Source organism: Triplophysa rosa, linkage group LG2 (genome assembly GCF_024868665.1).
Source record: "Triplophysa rosa linkage group LG2, Trosa_1v2, whole genome shotgun sequence".
NCBI lineage: Eukaryota > Metazoa > Chordata > Actinopteri > Cypriniformes > Nemacheilidae > Triplophysa > Triplophysa rosa.
This window is the reverse complement of record NC_079891.1, coordinates 16,389,154-16,410,206: the sequence shown is the minus strand read 5'-3', so window position 1 is coordinate 16,410,206 and position 21,053 is coordinate 16,389,154. Positions and strand designations below refer to the sequence as shown.

Here is a 21,053-nt window from a genome sequence, read left to right as displayed (position 1 = left end):
CACAGGAACACTGACTGGCACGATACACATACACGACGTAGTACAATCCACGAGCACAAGACAAAGAAACAAGAGGGTATTTAAAGGGAAGACAAACGAGGGATAACGACATGGGGCAGGTGTGGGTAATAAAACACTCAGGGAAAGTTAACGAGGAAATGAGATGGCAGGAACAGAGACGAGACACTGGAGAGAACGTATATTATTGTCAAAAGGACAATAATATGTTTCTCTCCACACAACCAAAGGCTTTGTCATGACTCTGCTACAGGACCAAGAAAAACATGACTAAATGAAGCAGAGCCATGACACTTTGTTTATTATTTAATCCTTCTGCAAGGGCAGCTGGTTTGGGATAATTTTGTATGGTAATGAATACTGTAATGCAGCTTTACAGTGTAAGTCAATGAAACACAGTGGTGCCGAAGGAACATGCAGGCATAAGCGGTTGTGTTGTTTTCGTGGCGAGCACTGACCTTATAAGACTAACACTCTGGCTGTCAGTTCACAGCCCCTTTAGCCAGTCCTCTCAAGATCAGTCTCTCCATCACTCATGGCAATAATCAGTATATACAGCTTAGAGCTTTCCTTTATTTTCCTCTCCTTTTCTGCCATAGAGACTGATGGTACATGGCTCAGAATCATGATTTTCAGTTAATATCTTATTTGCTTTTCCTTCTAGTGATGAAAACACGACTAGCTTTTGTCTCTTTTGGCTTTACTACAGATAGTACTGTAAAGTGCTCAGACAAATTTGCAGCAACCCTCAGAGTTCAATAGTATGGCAAGCAAATCCTGCCAAATTTAAATAAATAAATTAAACGATGACAGCAATTTCATTATACACAACTGCAATATGTGCCAAAATGAAAAATAAAATGAAATTATTTTATTTTCATTTTCATTTTTACACTGACAATGCGTTGTCCCTGTCAAATTGAAAAAGAAAATGCAATTGGTGATTTGACATTTAATTTTCACTAAAATCTCGAGGCAAGACTGCCAATATGAAAATGAAAAGGCAAATGTGAAAAAGAAATTGTAAAAACATTTTTTACAAAGGTTTTATTAATGTTCACGCAATAATACTGACACAATTCAAATTAAAATGTAAACTTTGATTTTCATTTTATTTTCTCTTCTCTTTTATTTCGTTTTCATTTTCTTTTTCTTGTTCACAGTCATGCAAATTACATGTTAATTAGTGGGTGTGGACGAGCGTCTGCATTACTGGGAACGCCCACAAAAACGTCATATCCATTTATTCGAACGAACGTGTGTAGACCTTGTCAGGCGGTTTGAGGTTGATCGTTATACGAAGTGCTGCACTATGTTATGAATGCATGTTTTAAATGATGCGCCTGTTTAAATTCCTTGAATTTCAGCTGTCATACCAAAAAAAACATCTAATACCTACAACACTTATAAGTGCAGGCCTGTGTCACCGTGCCTTGGGACAAAAAAAAACATTCGCTGAACTTCAAGGAATTTAAACAGGCGCATTATTTAAAAAATGCATTCATAACATAGTGCAGCACTTCGTATAACGATCAACCTCAAACCGAACATTACGATGGATTCTATTGTGCTGAGAAAGATCGCTTTGTTTATGTTTTCTTAAAAGCAGTCACAGTGTAATGATGATAGCGTGCTCGGGTGCGGATGGTAATGTACAGTGTGAGCGCAGGTCAGCGGCGGAGTGGGGACAATTGCGCTCCGGCATGTTTCAGGGCACGCTAGAGATACAGGCTCTCCAATGCTTTAGTTTGTTCGTCTGTTAACTTATCAGAGATGCAGAACACCACACAACAACTTTTCGGTATTGCACCAGGCACAGTCATCGTGATCATTACAAAGCGCTAAGGCCAAGCGCCTGACAAGGTCTACACACGTTCGTTCGAATAAACGGATATGACGTTTTTGTGGGCGTTCCCAGTAATGCAGACGCTCGTCCACACCCACTAATTAACATGTAATTTGCATGACTGTGAACAAGAAAACGAAAATGAAAACGAAAATTAAATAAAAGAGAAGAGAAAATAAAATGAAAATCAAAGTTTACATTTTAATTTGAATTGTGTCAGTATTATTGCGTGAACAGTAATAAAACCTTTGTAAAAAATGTTTTTACAATTTCTTTTTCACATTTGCCTTTTCATTTTCATATTGGCAGTCTTGCCTCGAGATTTTAGTGAAAATGAAATGTCAAATCACCAATTGCATTTTCTTTTTCAATTTGACAGGGACAACGCATTGTCAGTGTAAAAATGAAAATGAAATAATTTCATTTTATTTTTCATTTTGGCACGCAGTTGTGTATAATGAAATTGCTAATCTGGTTTTCATTTTCATCGTTTAATTTATTTATTTAAATTTGGCAGGATTTGCCTCCCATACAATAGACTGTCCGGCCTGTCCTTTAGCCTGATCTCAATGATAGATTCTCTCTAACTTTCTTCCTGTGGTCATGGCTTACTTCTGCAATTCCCATAGCAAGCTGGTTACTCAGCACGCTGTTGTAATCACACAGTTCTCTGAAGGCCTAGTAGTGTAGACATGATCATATACTGTATACACTGTTGGCAATTTGCAGTTAACTTCAGTTATAGGTGTTATTACGTTAGTCTAGATGGTAGTAGTCATTGTATTTACCATCAAGGCTTAGATGGTTGACCAAGTTTTTGGGTATTTTGGGTCTGTCCCCCCAAAAACATAGATTGTTGTTGAACCAGCTTATTGCAACCTATGGTTATGTTTAGCACACTTAAGCTTATGTAAAAAAATTCACTGACCCCTGCTACCAATCAAAATGCAGATACGTTTATACGTAATGTATTAACTTTTTACATAGTCGCTTACCAACCAGCAAATTTAGCTTTTAAAGGGTTAGTTCACCCAAAAATGAAAATTCAGTCATCGTGCTCACCCTCTTGTCATTTCAAACCTGTATGACTTTCTTTCTTCTGCAGAACACAAAATAATCAATATTTTGAAGAATGTTGGCAACAGAATATCGACATTACTCATTCACCTGTGTCATACTATTGTATGGACAAAAAACCAATGCAAGTCAATGTATTGTTCAATCACCAACATTCTTTTGTGTTCTGTAGAAGAAAGAAAGTCATACAGGTTTGAAATGACAAGAAGGTGAAACGATGACCGAATTTTCATTTTTGGGTTGAACTATCCCTTTAAGTTTTGCGTCACTCTTGTTTCCCATAAGGCATCAGTTTTTGACAGTATACAGCACTCAACGCTGTGTTTGAAATGTTGCTGCTATCGCTCTCCTCCCATTGCTTTTAACTACAGCAGTGAGTGCTCATTTTAGTATTTGCTGCAACAGTATGAATTCCTGATGAGCCCATATTCTTCCACCCCTGTAAAGCATTTAAAGGGACCGTAAAAAAAACAAGCCAAGCTGTCATTCATTCCCTGAAAAAAGCCTGCAATGGACTCACGGTCTCATTTCTGTACTAAGACCTTATTATAAGACTATCTCTTGTGGCACTTTAAAGGGGATTCAGTAAGCTACTGTACTTTCATGATTCCTAAAGTGATGATTTTACAAGATATTTTGACACCTCCACAGTTCATTGGTCATATGATCTCCATCCGTTCAGCACATTCGGTTACAGACACACACGCTGTGCCAGTAGAAACTGAATGAGAGATATAGTGACAAAGTCATTTAGTGTATTTGTATTGTGGTGTGTGCTGGATTGGGGCTTTTCCCTCTCTCTCTCTCTCTCTCTCTCTCTCTCGGATTAGTGTAGTCTCATTTATGGAATAGCTAATAGTCTGCTTATGTCCCTGTTTGGATCTGATGGTTATAAAATACTATTGAAGCAGGGATCAAATTTAACACAGACCGGTAGTTGGTCAGTGTGTTTATTATTAACTGTAAAATAATTCAATTGAATTGAATTGTGAAAATAACAGTTTGATCTGTGCTGAATTGCACATTATTAAAAAAGGCTTGACTTCAATGGAAAATTCACCATCATACAGTAAATTTAGCTAGGATGCCTAAAGATGTTTTTGTTTCTTTAGAGCAAAACATATGTGGAATATTCCTTTCATTAAGCCAAAATAAAAAGACAAAATCACTGGGGAACTTCAGGTGTTTGTGAAAGATGCAGTGCACAGAGACCGAGTTCTGGTGCATGAAAACACTTTTCTTTTCTGCAAGAAAAAAAGTATAATTTAATTGTCATAGGGATTATATTTTCAATGCAAATTATGCAAAATGTTGTTTCATGAGAGGTAAGACTGTATTTGTCTACGTTACAGTTGACTTATAAAATGCTGTAATAAGCCCCTATAACAGTAGATTGTTTTAATGGCTCTTAGAGTGGTAGTAGTGAAATTCTGTCATCATTTAGTCACCCTCTTGACATTTCAAACCTGTACGACTTTCTTTCTTCCGCAGAACACAAAAGAGGATATTTTGAAGAATGTTGTTAACTGGTGCCCATTGGTTTGCATTGGTTTTGTGTCCATAAAATAGAAAATGAATGGGGGCCAGTGCTGTTCTGTTACCAACTTTCTTCAAAATATCTTCAAAATATCAAGAAAGAAAGTCATAAAGGTTTGAAATGACAAGAGGGTGAGTAAATGATTTTCATTTTTATCTGAACTATCACTTTCAGAGCTATACAGTCTCCAAACACTGTGGATTGCCTTGCAAATGGTGTAAATGAGATATCAGTGCACATTCATAAACACAGTTTATATTTCTTTATTTGTGTATTACAGGCTGCCATTCAGTGAAACCCTCAGGCTAATAATAGAGCCACTCATCTGTGGAGTTAGAAAACTCTCTCCTCATCTATCTTTTGTACTGCTAGGACAGCGAGAGATAATGTTTCGGTTTACTGCTCATTGCCTTTGGCTTTCTTTTCAAACTCCCACTTCAATTTTTACAATGCACTAAATCAATTTGACTATATTGATGTAGCTTATAGTTGAGAGGAGCAAATTTCAGACCTGTAAATTGTCACAAATCTGTTCTGGGGGCCTCAGTGTCCCCTCATTAAAAAGTTAGCAGAAGGTTTCTTTTACAGGCTTTAATCTGAGTCTTGTTTCAGACATGAGTGATCCCTCTACACAACTTGCTCCCAATTATCTCCTCAGCACAGCTATTTAGAGTCATGGTCCTTTTACTAATTTTGGAAATCAGACCGGTTTGTTCTGTTTTCACATGGCCAAATTTGGTGTTTATTAAGGCTTCAGCACTGATTGAAAAAATATCACTCAAAAGACATGGTGAAGACACAAAAACTAGCAGTCAACACATGGATAGTTTTGCAAGAGTCATTGTTGCTAATATGGGCCAAGAACAGCCCACTTAAGGAATGTCTGACCAATGTGTAAAGCATCTGACTATGCTTCAATTTTTGTGTGAGTATTAAATGAATGTCTTCACAATAATGTGATTTTATTAATGGCACAGTGTCTTTCCAAAAGGGTTGTCCAGACAAAATACTGTAGACTAAAGACATTTGGGAAAATGAGTGAATTTGTAGTGAAAATTTCCATCCATAAGTACCAACTTATTTATGGAAACATTTTTTTTACTAATACCAGGCAACACTCTGGAATATCTCTAATATGCTACTAATTGGCAAATCCAACAGCATCCTCCAAAATTCTTCTTTAGCGTCTGTCATTGCAGATAGGGATGCACCGATACCATTTTTTAAAGACCGAGTACGACTACCGATACTTTTTTCTGGTACTTGCCGATACCTATAACCGATGCCTGTATAATGTACAATAATTCTAATAAACCAGTATCTTACTGGTACATTTTTTTTCTTTTGTTTTTAGGTCTACTTAAATTTAAGTACTATTTTTAAATTAAGTTCAATTTTTTTATGATAAGTAGCACAATTTTACTTGCACATTTACTTCAGTTTGCTAAAGTAAACAATATACTCTGTGGTTGAATTATAAAAAATTCAAGGGGGGTGATGTGGTAAAATGTAAGTGTATTATAACTTGTTCAAGTCAACTGGACTTTTATTTTGACGGGACGCCGCAAAGAGCGTTTGTTTAAGTTAACCGGACTTTTATTTTGACGGATCGCCGCAAATGGTGTTTGTTATGTGTTCGTGTCCTCGTGCAGTGAAACGCTGGCGCTGAAAGCTCCACAAGCACAATGCGTTCAGGTTCAGTACACGCAACTAGTGATGGGAAGTCCGGCTCTTTTCTGCGTAAATGACGTAATGACGTCACTCGCCCTGACGAAACGCGTCAAGTCTATCTATCATCCCTACCGGCTGGGATGAAAATACACTCGGCACATTCAAATATAAAACCAAAACCAGTAATCATAACTTCTGTTAACACATCACGTCATGATCTGTTTCTTACATATACGTTTTGCAACTAAAGCACCCAAATAGGCAAAGTGAAGTGCAGCAAACTATGACATTTTAAGTCTTAAAGATAAAAAGTGAATAATTAATCTTCATCAGCATTTTACAGAAACTATATGATCCATGCATAATTCAATACGTGTATGTGTTATTAAATAAACTTACGCTTTGCCAGATTGCTCCATATATTTTAAGTCCTCGGTTCACGTGCGCTCGTAACATTAGCACAGCATCAGTTGTCCACAGTGTTCTGTAGCCTCACGGTGAATCACGCATGCTCACTAGCTAAGCTCATCGGTTCTCACTCAGTCGGAGTCTGTCGGACCGACTCGGACGTGACCGAAAGAAGCGGCTCTTCGGTTCGTGTACTGCTGAATCGAAATCTGTTGCGAACCGGCTCTTGACTCGAGAACGAGAACCACTCTAGCAGTGGCATGAACGTAAACGGCGCTGCACATTGGTTTACGTACAGTGATAAGGCAGTAATAAAGTCCTAAACATATTTCTAATGTGTTTTATAGTATCACACCTCTGTTTTATAAAAATATCTGACTTAGACGCTTTTTATCTGCTTTAAAATTACACGCATGCGCAGTATCATCGGTTCTGAGTCGGACGTGACCGAAAGAAGCGGCTCTTCGGTTCGTGTACTGCTGAATTGAAAGCTGTTGCAACCGGTTCGTGTCAGGTTCGACGGTTCACAAATCGGACATGTCCGACAGAAATGGTTCTCGTGACTCTAGATTCTTCTAGTCTGCGAGAGCGATTCAAGGAATCCGCTTGCTTCTTCTCATGATGATTACGTCATGTTTAGATTTATATAATATTGTTTAGAAATTAAATAAGATGTTCATGAAAACACCATGGATTACTTATGAAACAAATAAATGTTTAGTTTATTATTTTTACTAACAATTATTTTTAACCTTTACAATAATTAACATAAAAGCACAACTGCACAAACGTTTTCTGTAATGCATTTTAAGCAACATTAATATAAAGAATATGTTTGTACAAATATTTATGACCATTAAAAAGTGTGATCTGTGCTCAAATGTTTATGTTCATGTTGCAAATGTAGATTCTTATATGTTGAACCGGTTCACAAATCGGACGTGTCCGAAAGACAGCTCTCGGTTGGTTCAGTGGTGATCCGAAAACTGTGGCAACCGATTCTTGAATCGAGAACGAGGATTGCTCTAGGGGCGGAGCGTTCGATAGAACACGCATGCTCACTATATCAGCTAGCTTAGCTATAACTTGAATAGCTTCTCCGCTCGTGCTTAACAGTTCAGTTCAGCATGTAGTAGTAGTGTAGGCTACTGTTGGATTTACTGAAATGTCGTTGATACTGGCTGGTTTATTTTGAGTCGGATGGGTTTTCATGAATGTCAAAAGTGAGTAACTGAAGGAATTTGTGGATAAGTGCTTTTTGTAGACGCGAACCGTTTCGAACGATTCAGTCCGATTTGGTGAAACGGTTCGCCCGGTTCACTAAAAAGAACCTGTTCAAATGAACGATTCGTTCGCGAACCGGCCATCACTACACGCAACCGCACCACTCTTTCACACACAGTCACGCAAAACAAGCAGAATACACATTTAAACAGTATCTGAATATTTCGTTAGCTGTTAGCGGTTCAGCGCTAATTTCTTGTTAGGAAATAATATATTTGCCAGATTCCGTGTCATTCCGTGTTGTACAGCAAATTCTGTTTTTATGCCTGGATTCCTCTATTCCGTCCGCGTTTTCCGCATTGCGGAAATCATAGGGCTCTATGTATGTCACGTGAGGTATCGGTCTTTGGTATCGGTGTGTTATTACTAGTACGAGTACATGAGCTTGGTATCGGGCCATACCAGTGCATCCCTAATTGCAGAAGACTTAAAGTGATAGTTCACCCAAAATATAAATGCTGTCATCCCCCTCTTGTCATTTCAAACCTGTATGACTTCTTTCTTCCGCAGAACACAAAAGAAGATATTTTGAAAAATGCTGTTAAATGGACCCCATTCACTTACATTGGTTTTGTGTCCGTACAATAGAAATGAATGGCGCCCAGTGCTGATCGATTTACAACTTTCTTCAAAATGTCTTTTTTTGTGTTCTGCAAAAGAAAGAAAGTCATACAGGATTGAAATGACAAGAGTAAATGATGACAGAATTTTCATTTTTGGGTGATTTATCCCTTTAACATGTACACATATTGACCTATTATCAAAGTGAAGCTTGTTTTGCTGTCAAATGCTGGACACTATAGCAGATAAAACAGTTTCCACCTGAGGCTGTTACTGTAGAGAAAATAGACAGTTTTTCTGCACTTCAGTGTTGTTTATCAATCTAAAATCCAATTCAGCTACTTTATGAGCCACAGTGGTTGACTGTCTCCTCTGCGTTTAAATCCAGATTACAGATTTATTGCAGATTAATGAGACAATTACACTTCAAGCTTTCCAGAATGTGGCTTGATGCCCCAACCGCATGCTAGAGGCTTTCAAATGAGCAATGACCTAACCTTGTTGGTCAACAACATTTCCCTATGATGATGTTGAGGTATTTAGCACGTCATAGTCTGACTGAACGCTTTTATTACATTATCCTCGCACTTGAGCAGTTCTTGCTATAAGTCATTAGCTTTCCACAATGTTTTATTCTGTTCTTTTGCTCATGGTTATGGTAGGCTGCCCGTGACAGTAGTGACAGAGGAGAAACGGGCTTGAACTTCGACCTACTGTAAGCACTGACGCACATGCTCAGGTGCCATGCCCTCCTGCCAGATTGATTTTCCTCCCAGTCATTTGTCTAGAATTTGCCTAAATTATTCGAACTAATACTCAGTCCACCGTCGCTGTCTATTGCTTTGACTGGTAAATCTACGATTTCCATGAAGAGATTAACCACTGACATTTTGCTTTCAGTCTCTGTATAGTACACAAGTTTTCAGTGACAGTGAGACATGCACATCTATTTATCATCTATCTAAGCCATGTGCCTTAAAGGAAATATTTACAAAAAGAAAACTTAAAAAAAAGAAAATTATTTCCATACATGAATGTTTCTGTAGCTCAACTGGTAGAGCATTGCATGTGCAGTGCAAAGTTCACGGGTTTGATTTCCATGGAGCACACATATTGACATAACATGTATATTGTAAATGCGCTTTGAATAGCAGTATTAATGTTATTAACAGTAGACAATCGTCTGATGTGTGTTTGCTTTGTAAAGTGTGTATATCTGGAGTGAGCGCATTCATTATCTAGTTTGCGTCTCATGACATATTATGTGTGTGTGTCTCTGCAGGAGGCAGATGGTGATGACAAGCTCTGTTTTCCCGGAGAGGCAGAAGGAGACACAGAGGGCGACTCCAAAGCGGACACACCAGACGTGCCACCTTCCACAGATAACACTCCACAGTGTCTGAACAAAGCCCTGGAGGGCTTGTCATCGAGGTGCTCGCAAACAACTCCCTTAACAATCTACAGAATAAAGGCATTATATATGTCGATATGTAGGCCCCAGTTTAATGCACGCGAGAAACATAAAAGAGGATAACTGAAGTCACCTATAACATGGTTCTTAACTGGTTTAACCTGTTTTACTCCTGAAAGATGCACTTTTATGCTTTCCACAATACTTTCTTCTTATATTGCTATCCACAAAGGGGAAGGTTTAATAAAATCAGTGCCTTGTGAAAATTGATCCAGGTAATCTTTGCAGACACATAACTTTACAGCAAGTATTGCTCACCTTTACAGTTTGATTCTGATCAATAGGAGAGACTCTAGTGATATTTGATATGCAGATGAGGTTAGACAGGGCGGTTGGCCCCACGGGAGAATAAAGTTGACTTTTTCTAATAGGAACCCAAATCCTTGTCAGTTTTTCCTTCATTTACATTTTTTCAAGTCATTCACCAGCTCAAACAACTCTTTAAACTGCACATAACCACCCACCCTGTACTGTATAACAAATACAATAGTTTGTTTAATAGAAAACTGGCTGCGTTGACCTAACCACAATAATGAGAAACCATCCACGGTCTGTGGTTATGCTTTATGATAAATGCTTATATGATTATATATTAAATAACTGGTACATCGACATAAAAGCTAGTACACAGTACTGTATCTAACTAGTTTGATATAAATGGGTAGCACTGGAAAGTAAAGATTTTTATCAGTCTATTATCACTAAGGCATTTCAGATAAGTGAGCAGCTGCATATGCTGAAAAGGTAAAAAGCAACTCATGTAAACAAGTAACTAACTTTATATGACATGGCAATGATTCAGCCGAAGTATGTAAGTTACCTCCAGTGGTCATTTTTGACCCAGGAAAGACCCTGTCTGTTTATGTGATGCTCTGCCGTCTTTAAAAGCCCGCAGAGGCGCACTGGTTCAGCACAGACAACATGCCTGAATGCCAAATACCGGCGGCTAGTTGACCACTTTGTGATGATGCTGCACTTTTCCTTCTCCTCTCCCTCATGGCTTTTCCTCCATTGACGAATGGTTTATGACAATCGGGAAAGAGAAAGAAGAATTCATTTATGTGACTAATGGAGGATCATTTATTACATTTATTCCACTGTTAGTGTAAATCTGCCCCATTGATCAAAACAAAAAGGTGGCCTTCAAAACAAAGTGAAGATTAAATCAAAGTTATCATTGTTGTTTTCATGTAAGATTGTTCATTCTACGTGTGTGCCGTTTAATTCAGATGAACACTTGTGTGTAAACTACATGCTGTTCAAAATGAACCCCATCATCTGTACTGTCAGCAGTGGGGATTTGATAAATATTTGTAATACATTAACTATTTGTCCATGAATATGTAAATGCATGCATATGAAAATACAAAGTATATTTTCATTAGATTCTGCATTAAAATGACTATCTTGCTCTCTACAGATGGAGGAACTGGTGGGTAAGAGGCATATTGTCATTGACAATGATCATTGGCTTTTTCCTCATCATCTATTTGGGACCCATCATGCTCATTTTAGTGGTGAGTATGAATACAAACCGTACATGTCACACAAACACATTTAATATGGTAAACACACTGACCACAGGCTAGACAGCATTTAGGGTTCCTTAACCGGATTAACAAAACCGGTCCTCCATAATGAATTACATTCATCCCATTTGTAACCTCACCTGACTATGCAAAATTAATTGACTAAAAAACCCAAGTGCTGTGTCCTAACCAGACATGACGCGATACAGCGACAAATGATACGTGCTACCATGTAAATATGAGTTTGTGTCCAGCATTTACCAGCCGCAATGGTGACAAGTGACTTAATTTCTATTTCTGATGGATTACACGTGGTAGCCCCGCGCAAATTCTGTTCCACATAACTATACATTAAGATACTATAATGTATATATACATTATATATACTTATATACATAACATTTATTAAAGTATATAGATTGTAAAAATGTAAAAACATTATACTCATACATTATATCATACGATATTTCATGATTGGTAATAGTTTGTCGACACCTTGCAGTTTAGTGCGGGCAAATTGGTTAACACAGATGACATGGTTAATACAAACCATTGTTATTTTATTTCTAACTTGCATATTATTGTTTATTTTCATAGGTCATGGGTGTTCAAATCAAGTGTTTTCATGAAATTATAACCATTGGTTATAGAGTTTACCATTCCTATGAACTGCCGTGGTTTCGGACTCTTAGCTGGTAAGTAAAGAATAGTTTAACGCTTATCTTTCACCAAATATCTCTCTATTTCTCTATCTCTGCCTCTTTCCCGCCTTCCCCTTCTCTCTAGTTTATGTACTTTACATTCATTTACTACCGCAAACAAACACACACCCACCCACTCTCTCACGTTTTTCGGTCAACTTTAGCCATAGATAAAGTAGTGATTAACTGGACTTGAACAAAGTGCACTTCCATGTTGGAACCTAGCAAAAAGTACACCCATCTGCACGCTTTGTTCAAACAAAACAGCTCTTGCGTTAAATACGACAGCCAAGCTAACTTAGTAAAACCCTACAGAGTTACCACAGTCTTTCATTTAAATATTGACATAAATCTTTGCTATTCTGTATTTCAGGTACTTCTTGATTTGTGTGAACTACTTCTTTTACGGCGAGACGGTTGCAGATTATTTTGCTCTCGTCCAAAGGGAGGAACCTTTGCAGTTCCTCGTGCGTTATCATCGCTTTATTTCTTTTGCACTATATTTGGCAGGTGAGTGTAAAACGTTTCAAGGGGACTGCCGACTGTCAGATGTTTATGACTGTAGGCCACAATCCACAGTTAGCTTTCTCGTATAGTTTATCACAGCGCAAACCAAGTTCAAGCTTTGGTTGGTCACACATATGACACGTATATAAATCTATATTTTTTCCAAAGTTACTTTTGCCCAAGTTGCCCAGATTATGAATTTTACATAAGGAGGAATAAAGGAGATGGTGTTTACGATTTTCACAATATAGCAAAGCACTGAATGCCCTAATGCCTGAATTAAATAAGTACTAAATAAATAAAAAATGTCAAATATTAACAATACAAATTATTTTACCAGCTCAGGGACAAGACAAATACATTGCGGCATTTGTAGTAGAAGTGAATGTAGATATAAATGCACTGTATGTTCACACATACAGGACCAGAAGCACATGTGTTATGGACATAGATGTACAGCATGCTGGCAGCTGTATCTTCCATCACTGCAGTCAATAGACATTTACTGTCACTCCACCAGATTGTAATGCCTGTAAATGTCTCTTATGATGTAATATTGTGGTAGAGTATCCTCTTTTTATATTAGTGAGAGCCTAAAGTATCATTTCTCATCTAGTGTTTGTTCTTTTGTATAAAAAACTGCCATAATGCTGTTGTAATGCCTACAGTGATAAATGTAAAATGAATTTATCTCTGATGTCACGCAGATGTTTTAAATGTCGTGAATAAACAGTGATCATATATTTCAGACAACTAACTGCATGTTATTTGCTTTTTCCAGGTTTCTGCATGTTTGTGCTGAGTTTAGTGAAGAAACATTACCGTCTGCAGTTTTATATGGTGTGTATCAGTACTGAATGTGCCAGCTTCAACTAAACTGCTCATTTCATTCACAGTCATCACAAGAGTATTATGCATCTGACTCATGTAGATTTCATACAGATTTATAGAAGTGTATTTCTGTGAAGTTAAATGATGAATGAAACGACAAGATTAGCAGAGAATTGTTGCATATCATACAGTTTATTTACAGTATTTTTTGCTTGCAAGTTTTTACAGGCTCATCATTTGTGCTGTAGATTATTTTATTCTTTGGCATGCTAGTTTTTATTATTTTTTATTTAAATTCCCAACATTTCCCATTTAGCCATTATGAATGGATGATTGATTTGTGATAGATCTGGTTTTTTTTACTATCATTTAATCTTGCGAAAAACAGTGTAGTGCTGTTCAATAAATCTTATGTATTGCTGATAAAAACATCCTAAGGCCCGATTCACATTCACGCGTCTTTTCCGCGTGCATATTCGTTATTTTAAATGTAGACGCGGTCGCGACGCGCATGCGGTGCGGCTCGGTTTTAGACGCGAAATGTGTATCGGGCCTAACAACTGTTTTATTTACAGAACTCAAACCTTAAACGTACACTTTGCTTATGATGCCTTACAAGCTTTGTTTTTTCGTCAGGTAATGTAAAGATAGTTTTGATATGCATTTCTGGCTACTTATTAACTGGAAATGGGTTAATGGGTTAATGATGAACTGTTGAGCAAATGAACTAATAACATGCACAAACTTTAAATGATTTCACGTGAACTCTTCATTAGCAGTTGTTGGTTTTTTTAGTGTGGTCACACCCATTCCAGAAAAAGTTACAGTTACAATACAGGAATACTCAACAGCAAAATATTTTAAGAATGTCATCTTGCTGTACCAGTCTAGTTTGCTTAAACATTTTAAGGCATTTTCTAGTCTTAGTATAATCTTTAACATTTAATCACTCTCCCACGGCAAGACCAGTACTTGCATCACACAATAATTCTGTGTTAATGTTGAGTTACAGATTTCTGTCGTGCTGCCTCACCGCACAGTATTGCTTAGCGCTGTGATTGTGTGTTTGTAACTCACTATACATGATCAGCCGTTCACACCGTGATTGTTTGCGTGTGTCTGTGTGTGGGTGGCCATTGTGCGTGCGTGTTGGTTTGTTTGTGCTTGCCATTCCAGTTTGCTTGGACCCATGTGACCTTGTTGATTGTGGTGACTCAGTCACATCTGGTCATTCAGAACCTGTTTGAGGGAATGATCTGGTAAGCCCACCTGACCTGATAGACCTGTCTAAACGTTTCACATCACTACTTGACAACTGCATTGCTTGTGTTTGACGATGTTCCACTTGATAGCAGTTCCTTGTATCCTACAGTTGTACGGTTTTAATAATACATCTCTATAATTGTATTTTTAGGTTCATACTTCCAATCTCTACTGTGATCTGTAATGACATCATGGCCTACCTGTTTGGCTTCTTTTTCGGAAAAACCCCACTGATTAAGGTGAACCTGTTTTGTGGGTAACAAGTCTCATATATTCGTGCTATAGCTGTTTCCTCCCAGAGATTTTGCTCATTCCTTGGTTTTATGAACTTTTCATAATTATAACTGGGAAAATTGCACAAAGGCCTAAACAAATCACTTTATATTCATACTTAATCCTTTATGTCCCCTCTCAGCTCTCCCCTAAGAAGACCTGGGAAGGCTTCATTGGAGGATTCTTTGCAACGGTGGTCTTCAGCTTCTTGGTGAGTAAATCATTACACTTTTGAGTTAGTATTAATGTGAACCACTGACAACCACATTGTTAAATACTGACAGAAAAGCTCCATGTCCTTTGATTTCAGTTTGCGTACCTGCTGTCCCAGTACCAGTACTTTGTATGTCCGGTGGAATACAACAGCGAGACGAATCGTTTCGCTGTGGAGTGTGACCCCTCAAATCTGTTTGTGATGCAGGAATACACGCTGCCTGCTGCGGTGCAGAATGTGATAAGATGGGTGAGTATAGGACAGGCCAAATCCTTGTGTTTAAAGCTCTGAGTAATATTGTCCGTTTTTGAGTCTCGTAGCGAAGCTGCGTTTCTGGATCATTTGCAATGATGATCTCGTTTTCTTGTTTGTGCGTTGGCTTGGAAATGATGTCTGTATGTTTATTTGTTCACAGAAAACCGTCAACCTCTACCCATTTCAGATCCATAGTATTGCACTCTCTTCGTTCGCCTCTCTGATCGGACCATTCGGTGGATTCTTTGCCAGCGGCTTCAAACGTGCTTTTAAAATCAAAGTCAGTCACCATTGAGCACTTTTTAAATTTACAGTCATGTGAAAAAAACGATATACTTAAAATTCTATGGTTTTACATATCAGAACATAATAAAACATCATCTGGTCCTTCTTTTGTGAAAACAAGGCCAAACTCTTACAATTAACTGTATTTCTTTACACACGCTTTGCTTACTAGCAGTGACCAAATACACTGTGAGTTTGTTTTGTTTTATTCTATAGGACTTTGCTGACACCATCCCTGGTCATGGAGGGATCATGGATCGCTTTGACTGTCAGTACCTGATGGCTACATTTGTTCATGTTTACATAGCAAGTTTTATCAGGTGAGGGATCTGCTTATATCTTCCTCATCTTTTCTCATTTGGGCAATTCTCATTTGGATGTGACATTTTCAGTTAAAACTTGAAATATACCAATATAGTGAACCATGTGTTTGCATTGTTTTAAACCCCTGAGTCCAGAAATGAGAGAAATATCAGTCTATGCACGTGTTTTCTATTTTAAAAGAGGTGAAAAAATGAATGTGTTATGCATGGGACAAAAAAAGGATGCACATTTTTTGAGAGACAATGTACTTTGTAGAATTTCTGTGAATTAAAATATAGGGATGCACCGAATGTTCGGCCACCGAATATATTCGGCCGAAAATAGCAAAAAACGCATGTTCGGTATTCGGCCGAATATGTGAAATGGCCGAATAAATTTTACCGAACATGACTCGAGAAACGATCAACTAGCAACCAGCGCAGAGAGAGAGAGAGACGTGCGCTTTATTAATGCCGCAAACATTTTGGCAGTGTGTGTGTGGAGCATTTTAAGGTGTCAGAGAAAGACACAGCACGGGACTTGCCGCACGGAAGTAAATTTCCTAATGAAAGCGTCTTTACCGGTCGGTAACTTGTGTACTTCAGACGGAAGCGGGCTGTCTGACAGTAGCCCCGCCGCTCGCGACATCCTTTGACATCATACAGTGGTCGCGCGCACACAGTTCCCTGTACTAAACAACTTGTCAAAGTATGTTCGGTGCATCCCGGCCACGAGTGCACCAGAGAACAGTCAGCTTCTGTGGGCGGAGTTTGGAGGAGAGACGTGAACTGAAATGGTTGTCAGTCAGCATCAGTCAGAATTGCTTGCGTTCGATGTTTTTTTTTCTTCTTAAAATCACTTTGCAACGTAGCCTATAATAATCCAACAGTTTTAGTTTATTCGCATTTTTAGTTTATAGGCCTAATGTGGAATGACACTTTTTAATGAACTGTTTTTTTGTAGGGGTACAGAGTAACTTACATTACATTCTTTTACCAGTCAGTTATAGGCCTAATTAATATAGGCTATTAAATGTTTTGTTTTAATGTATTTTGTTTTGCTCAATTTTATATTAAGTTGTATTGTATTTTATTGAAAAGCAAGACAAATTTTTAAAAGCAAATTTTGACTATTCAGTTTGTGCAATAGTGAAAAAATAGCTTAATAAATAGAAGAAATGCAAAAACCATATTCGGTGTTCGGTATTATTCGGCCTTCGGCCAAGTGTTTCACATCATGTTCGGCTTCGGCTTCGGCCAAGAATGTTAGATTCGGTGCATCCCTATTAAAATACCCAACAAATGGAGAAGGGATGGCTCTTCATAGATCATAAAATAATTACTATATTTTAATGTGCCCATTTATGAGGAATATGGACCATTATGGTTGTGACAATTCACTTACCTGACTGTGGAAAACATTGCTTTAAAAACACAAAAAACAAAAAACTTCACGAGAGACTTCATATGGGTATTACTGTAAAACTACCAAATATTGACACCTACCTATCAGTATGAAACCTTAAGGTGAACATTTGCATGGAATTGCCCATTTGCTTATACATATATTTTTTTAATGGTCTGAAAAATACAACTTATGCCAGTCAGTTAAATGAAAACAGAAATATAACAATCATTTATTATATTTCTATATATTTGTTAAGCTCCATGTCAGCCTGAGACGAGTGCTTCTGTGTTTGGATGTGCACTCAGGAAGTTTAACACTGTTCTCTCTTCCCTAGGGGACCGAATCCCAGTAAGGTCTTACAGCAGCTGCTGGTCCTGCAGCCAGAGCAGCAACTCAGCATCTTCAACACACTGCGTAATCACCTGCGGGAAAAGGGTGTGCTGCCCCCTGCTGTGGCGGAGGCGCAATGACGAAAAACCCACTGCAGACAAAACCAGTTTATGTCTTGTTGACTGTGATCACACAGGCACACTCCCATCTAACTGTAAATCAGCGGCTGAAGCTTCCATAGAAACATCCGAGAGTGCCGTGTGCTGCAAATCTTACTCTCACTTTCACCCATGAAATATTCAGTGAATGGAAATGGCCACAGGAGGGAGACATTGTTTAGAAAATCGGAGGTCTTCCAAACAACAAACATGCAAAACAAAAGAACGATGTTCATGGTAAGTGAATGTATAGCACTTTACAGTGGGGTAACATTGTTGCACTGATTCTGAGAGTGATTCTGTCCTTACGTATGAGTGCTTTGTGACTGCAATAACTCATGGTGGTGACTTTGGAGATTCATAATTGTCATGGTTAAATAAGCTTGATTTATAACACGGTCCTAAACTCAAACCATTACAAAACAAGTTCGAAAACAGAAGCATGTTTTAAGTCCTACTGTTACTGCTTAAAATCGCCATGTCCTTCTTTCCCTTCCACAATGAATGGGTTTGTGTGAGTGTCTTGTGTGTACATATCTCATGTGTATTATTGTACACAGATAAGATATATTAGATCATATATATATAGAGAGAGAGAGAGAGATTATGTTAATTGAAAAATATATGACTTAGCAAATTATACAATAGAACGTTATGAAATTATATGCAAGACCTAGACCTGTCTTATTTTCCTCGATCTAGCATGATTAAAGAGGTGGAGAATGACTTGAGCGGAAAGATGATCTGTGAATCTGCTGTGTTTACCCTACTCGATCATTCATTTTAGTTGCACTGTATCCAGAAGGGTCAACAGACTCCTTACTCTTTTGTTTTTAATATCATCAAATATTGGTGCTTCAAGTAGCTATGTGATATTTTAAAAGATTGAAACATGAGTAGTGAATTATTTTAGAAATAGACACTTATGTAAATATATTTCTTGCATTGTCCTCCCTGCTATATTGTTTTTACCAAATGGATTACCAAATAATATGTACCAAAGCTTTTGCTGTAAAACAGTTAGTTCACATGAATCTAAACGTTGTCAAATGGTACAACCTTACTTGAAGAACAATAGAATCCAACAGAGTTGAAACATTTAGGAAATTAGGTTTCTATAAGGCACTACATATCATCTTTACTCTTTGCCAAGCTTCTCGTGCAATAACTTGTGAATGGATGTGTAATGTCTGTGACTGTTGCCCCAATTACACATCAGTAGACCCACACAGAATCTTCTGATGAAAATCTATGCACCCGTTGATATTCACCACCCGTTGAGTGGTATAAGACTCTGAAAATCAAAAGGCTGTATACAGAAAGTCAAATTCTGTAAATGGCTCTTACACCTTGCATGTTTAAGATTTTGGTTACTACTTTTAATAAGCTTTCAGCTACCCGCATAGCAATCTCAGCCCAGATATTAAATCCATTCCGCAGTAGATTCCATGTGGGACCGCACATTGAGGACTCAGTTTGGGACCAGTTGTTTATTTTAAAAGCTAAATTTCTGTGACCCGTCTTTATTAATTCCTCAGTAAGTTTACATATTCTTTTCCTGCACAAATGCTACCCTATAGGTTTGGCTCAAGCAGCTTTAGACATGATGCATCCGTGTAAGAATGTAGTTTGTGTAGTAATTTAAACCCTATCAGACCAAAAAGAGTATGCACCTCCTCTGTCAGGTGTCTAGAGCTTGTTTTGTGGTTGTCACAATTGTACAAATTTTAAACTATTTTTTTTTTTAGAGCTACTGTATGACTTAAGTTATATGTTACCCAATGTATAATGTTGTGCAAGCTTCTACTGTTACAATGTTTAACAGCGAATGGGTTTAACAGTTTAATTTAATCATCGCAGTTTGTTTTTCATTGTTTTGAAAAAATTGAGAACCTTTATTTATGTGTCTGTGTTTGATTTTCACAATTGTTTTCCAATTTAAATCGTTAGGATTTTAATAGTATGAACTTGCAAGACGTGAACTTGGCAGTACTGGGAAAAATAAAGCTAGGTAATTTATTATTATCACTTGTTGAATAAACTCTTTACTTTTAACCCATTCTTATGCTGGTCGCATTCTTTACATTATTTTCAGGGTTACATCAAAGTACATCTGCAAGCCGTGATGAGAGTTTATTCTCTCTCTTTTTTTCATTTGAACAAACAGAGATGATGTCCTTTTCTTTACAAAAATGACCAAAACACATTAGAGGAACTATTAATGTGAAGAGAGCAGAAACAGCTTTTTGGACAAGTGCGTTTTACAGTGTCACATTGACAGTTAGTGTGGTTACAACATTCAGATGAAACACAAACAATCACACAACATAACAGACAGAACTCAATTACAAAGCACAAAACACATCTTAAAATAGCTCACGCATTTTGATGTTCAAAGTTGTATTGTTACATGCTGAATCCAGTCATGTAAAGTGCAACAAATACTTTTTTAAGGTGCTTTGGTGGTCCATTTACATTAAATCAACCACAGATATTTTTTGACAAAATTAAAACATAGGTTATTTATGTATTTCATAACCTGAAGTGTGTTATTTTGGAACTCCGTGCATCTGTATGACCATTTTCTCCCACCAGAACCTGCTAATGACATGAATCACAGCTTCTATAGATTCTCAGCCTTAAAATATGTATATGTAGTCAAATTTCCATTAGATAAGGTTAAGAGCTCAACATCTTAAATAACATTTAAACAAGATAATGATCAAAAAGAGTACAAAGAACATAACTGATCATGAACTCTGAAATCTCTGACAACTGTAGTTAATATGAACTAAATTGAACTAACGTATGAACATTAAAAATGATATACAAGATCAATAAAATATGTACATATAACAAACCTTTCAGCATGCTAGTAAAACAAAATGAGGCTACAAATAAACTATTTTTATGATGGCTTTGTGTATATCTGTAAGATAAAAAATGATTTCTCTTCAACACTCCAGATGACCACTGTCCTGAGATCAGTAAAGACCCTGTAGCTCTCACACATCCTTATCCGTTCCATAGTCCATTATACAAAGTGACTAGATCAGTTTGCATGACACAACAACCCTAAACAGCACAAAGCGGTCAGTTGCAGCATTCATTTAGATGGGGTTGG

General features: G+C 37.5%; 1 protein-coding gene across 1 annotated transcript in view; it reads left to right on the top strand.

Moving 5' to 3' along the window:
• The window catches only part of cds1 (CDP-diacylglycerol synthase (phosphatidate cytidylyltransferase) 1), a 26,204-nt gene extending 5,181 nt beyond the window's left edge, over positions 1-21,023 (top strand). The window contains exons 2-13 of the mRNA XM_057354538.1: positions 9,685-9,833; positions 11,294-11,390; positions 12,000-12,097; positions 12,477-12,613; positions 13,392-13,450; positions 14,618-14,700; positions 14,856-14,943; positions 15,120-15,188; positions 15,288-15,440; positions 15,607-15,726; positions 15,948-16,051; positions 17,776-21,023. Of these exons, the coding sequence (XP_057210521.1) occupies positions 9,685-9,833; positions 11,294-11,390; positions 12,000-12,097; positions 12,477-12,613; positions 13,392-13,450; positions 14,618-14,700; positions 14,856-14,943; positions 15,120-15,188; positions 15,288-15,440; positions 15,607-15,726; positions 15,948-16,051; positions 17,776-17,911 (1,293 nt within the window). The 3' untranslated portion in view covers positions 17,912-21,023. The remainder of the gene's footprint in view (positions 1-9,684; positions 9,834-11,293; positions 11,391-11,999; positions 12,098-12,476; positions 12,614-13,391; positions 13,451-14,617; positions 14,701-14,855; positions 14,944-15,119; positions 15,189-15,287; positions 15,441-15,606; positions 15,727-15,947; positions 16,052-17,775) is intronic.
• The last annotated feature ends 30 nt before the right edge of the window (positions 21,024-21,053 follow it).